Here is a 3,639-nt window from a genome sequence, read left to right as displayed (position 1 = left end):
CTGAGATTTCAGGTGTGTGGTACCACACCTGGCTTAGCATTGGTGTTTTAAAATAATTCACTTTTACCCTCTCAGTTTTTGAGGTGAGGTCTTTGCTACACTGCCCAGGCTGACCTCAAACTTGTGGGTCCAGGTGATCCTCCTGCTCCAGCCTCCCCTCCTCAGTAGCTAGATTATAGGCATTGCCACCAAACCCAGCGTACTCCTACTCTGTTTTGTGTTAATTTTTGAGACGGGGTCTATCCAGCCTGGCTTCAGACTTGACAATCCTCCTGCCTCTGCCTCCTGAGTGCTGGGATTACAGGTTGGGCCTCCACACCCGGCAACCCCTTAATTTCTACCCCATGATCACATGCACGCTCAGGGGCCTGCACCATGAAGCCTGCACGGCACACACCTACCTGCACCAGGGCAACAGGGACCCCGGGGCAGAGTCCAGGCCTGTGTGAGGTCAGCTCTCTACCCCGGCCACCACCCTGGCCCACAAATGGCTCCTTCATTTATTTATTCCTACTTTGTTACTCCATGATCAGACATTGCACACTCCCAGTCAGAATTTTTGTGAAAAGAAAAAGAAAATTTCACAATAAAACAAAAAGAGAATAACTGTAGTTAACAGGCTACATATCATTATCTTCAGAGTAGTTACTCAGAGTATAAGACATGAACCAAAAATATTCTAAAACGCCGGGCATGGTGGCACACACCTGTAATCCCAGTACTCTGGAGGTTGAGGCAGGAGGATTGTTGCGAGTTCGAGGCCAGCCTGGCTATAAAGTGAGCTCAAGGCCAATCTGAACTGCATAGTGAGACCCTGTCTCAAAAAAAAAAAAAAAGGACAAAAAGACTCTGACAAAAAAGAAACATAACAACAAAACTTTCTTTTTAGCGAGCTAAGATAAACTAGTATGCTGGGCATGGTGGCACACGCCTATAATCGCAGCATTTGGGAGGCTGAGGCAGGAGGATTGCCTTGAGTTTGAGGCCAGCCTGGACTACATAGTGAGGCCCTGTCTCCAAAAGCAAAAAATAAAAAAGAATGCTAAGCACGCAGCGAGTGCTGTGTTCTCCTCAGGGTGTCACACCTGCGCCCTCTGACACGCATCCGCCCCTCACGGCGACGCTGGCTTCGCCAGTGGAGAAGCCCGATGCCCGGCCCTCTGCGGGTGGCCTCTGCGGTGCTCCTCACCCTGTTTTCTGGGATGACGCTGGGGAACCAGAGCCAGGAGAACCCCGGCTGCCTCGTCACTGCAGTTGGGTTTTCTGCTGCACACGGAGCGCATCCGTGTCCCCGGGTGTGGGCGGCGCAGGTCACCTGCTGTCACCTGCGGTCACGTCCCCATCACTCAGCTGTGGCACTGCGGCGGCGCCCCTCTTTCAGAGCACCTACGACCGCTGCCCCCTGGAGCTGGTCCGCTGCATCCGGCATATCCTCTACAACGAGCAGAGGCTGGTGCGCGAGGCCACCAACGTGAGTGTGCGGGCGGCGCGGGCGGGCCCTCTCTCACGCCGCCCTGTGCGGGGCCGCTCTGACCTGGTGCCGGGGTGCACACCCGTGGTACCCCTCGGAGATCTGCTCTCTGGGGCTGTAAACCTCGCTGGGATTGCAGCCGCACAGCCAGGGAATGGGTGCAGAGCAGAGTGTAACCCTTGCCGGGCATGGTGCCAGGCCTGTCACCCCAGCCCTCTGGAGACTGAGGCAGGAGGGTCGCTGAGAGTTCAGACCAGCCTGGGCTGCAGAGCGAGACCCTGTCTCAAACACAAAACAAAGCAATTCAACTCCTCGGCACCGTGCTCGGGTGCAGCGTGAGCACAGCCGGGCTGTTCTCAAGGAGAGACTTCTTGTCCCCTCAGAGCAGCGGTGAGAATGGGGTCCGGCCGGGTCCACATGGGCCTTGTTTACCATGCCAGGCCCGGAAGTCCTGGGGGCCCACAGGGTGCCTGGGAGAGGGTAGCCTGTCCGTGGCAGAGGCAGAGACCCCATCGCAGGGATGTGTGGATGGGGACATGGGGCCCGCGGTCCCCCCCGCACCCCCAACGTTACCAAGCCCACGGCTCTGGGTCTCTGAACAAAAGTGGGCTAAGGGTGAGCCCCGCAGAGGAGAGAATCCCTGACACCCAGCCTGCGCTGAACCCCGCTCTGTCCAGGGGCCGGGGCCCTGCTTGGGACACTGCAGTGTTGCTCAGATCTGAAACAGGAAATTCTGCTCTCCAGGCGTGGTGTCCTCTCGGGCCGGCCAGCCGGCCTGTGTCCACCCCCAGCCCCACGGTGACCGTCCCCACCCCTCCAGCCCAGCGTGTGGCCCAGAGTGGGGCCTGGCCCTGGCCTTCCCCACGGTCAGAGCCACGCTGTCCCTGCCTCCCCAGGGCGGCTCCCCGGCCGGAAGCCTCACCGATTCCCTGTCGCAGAAGCACCTGCAGATCAGCCAGACGTTCGAGGAGCTGCGGCTGGTGACGCAGGACACGGAGAGCGAGCTGAAGAAGCTGCAGCAGGCGCAGGAGTACTTCATCATCCAGTACCAGGAGAGCCTGCGCATCCAGGGTGAGCCGCGGCCCAGCCCGGGCGGGAGCAGCTTCTTCCCTGGGGCCCCGCCTGGCTCGGAGCGGCTGGGACACGTGGCTTCAGAGACCTGAGAGTGTGTGTGTGTGTGTGTGTGTGTGAGTGTGTGTAGAGCAGCACTGGGCCTCGAGTTTGGGGTACAGTAAGCAATTCACAAACGCACGTCTGTGGAAGCGATAGATTGATAGACACAAAATCAGGCGTTCAGGAGCAGGCCCTGAGCCCGTGTGGCAGGCTGAGTCGAGGAGGTCTCCTGCATCTGAATCCACCCCAGGCTGCCCGGAAGCGTGGTGACCGGGGTGGGAACACAAGGCTCGGGCCCTGGTGGCCACCTGTGTCCTGTGTTGCTGACAGATGGGCGAGCGGGAATCCGCGAGGGACTGAAGGTGTGCCGGGCCGCGCCTCCGCATGTGCAGCCCTCGGTTATCCCCTCCAGCGCAGCCACAGGGGCAGGCCCCCTCACCTAACGCGTGGGGAAACTGAGGCATGGGAAGCTAGTGGCGCGTCAGAGTTCAAGCAGAGCTGGAGACAGGTCACCCACAGCCGGGCCGGCTGGTCACTGCGAGGGGAACCAGGGCAGCAGTGTGGGCAGCGGGGCCCGCCGGGAGCCTGGTCACTGGGACGCGGCCTGCAGCCCTGGGTCTGGCTGCCCAGCAGGGGCTGGCCCCTGGGTGCACGTGGTGACACGGTGGCCCGGTCCCCTCAGCCCAGTTCACGCAGCTGGCGCAGCTGAGCCCCCAGGAGCGGCTGAGCCGGGAGTCGGCGCTGCAGCAGAAGCAGGCGACGCTGGAGGCCTGGCTGCAGCGCGAGGCGCAGACGCTGCAGCGGTACCGCGTGGTGAGTGCCGGGCCGGGGCCGGGCCGGGCTGTCGGGGCCGGGCTCTCAGGGCGGGGGCTCAGGGCCGTGTCCGCCCCCAGGAGCTGGCCGAGAAGCACCAGAAGACCCTGCAGCTGCTGCGCAAGCAGCAGACGGTCATCCTGGACGATGAGCTGATCCAGTGGAAGCGGAGGCAGCAGCTGGCGGGCAACGGGGGGCCCCCCGAGGGCAGCCTGGACGTGCTGCAGTCCTGGTGAGGCCGG

At 61.5% G+C, this 3,639-nt stretch overlaps 1 protein-coding gene across 5 annotated transcripts in view; it reads left to right on the top strand.

Moving 5' to 3' along the window:
• Stat5b (signal transducer and activator of transcription 5B) overlaps positions 1-3,639 on the top strand; it is a gene marked incomplete in the record, with an annotated part of 41,693 nt that overhangs the window by 26,808 nt on the left and 11,246 nt on the right. For all 5 annotated transcript variants that reach the window (XM_013519301.1, XM_013519299.1, XM_013519302.1 and 2 more), the window contains 4 exon segments: positions 1,382-1,471; positions 2,368-2,542; positions 3,267-3,397; positions 3,478-3,629. In XM_013519301.1, the coding sequence (XP_013374755.1) occupies positions 1,382-1,471; positions 2,368-2,542; positions 3,267-3,397; positions 3,478-3,629 (548 nt within the window).

The sequence above is a fragment of the Chinchilla lanigera genome, unplaced genomic scaffold, assembly GCF_000276665.1.
Source record: "Chinchilla lanigera isolate Chin_1 unplaced genomic scaffold, ChiLan1.0 scaffold00050, whole genome shotgun sequence".
In the NCBI taxonomy this organism is placed as follows: domain Eukaryota; kingdom Metazoa; phylum Chordata; class Mammalia; order Rodentia; family Chinchillidae; genus Chinchilla; species Chinchilla lanigera.
This window is presented reverse-complemented; position numbering and strand designations above follow the sequence as displayed.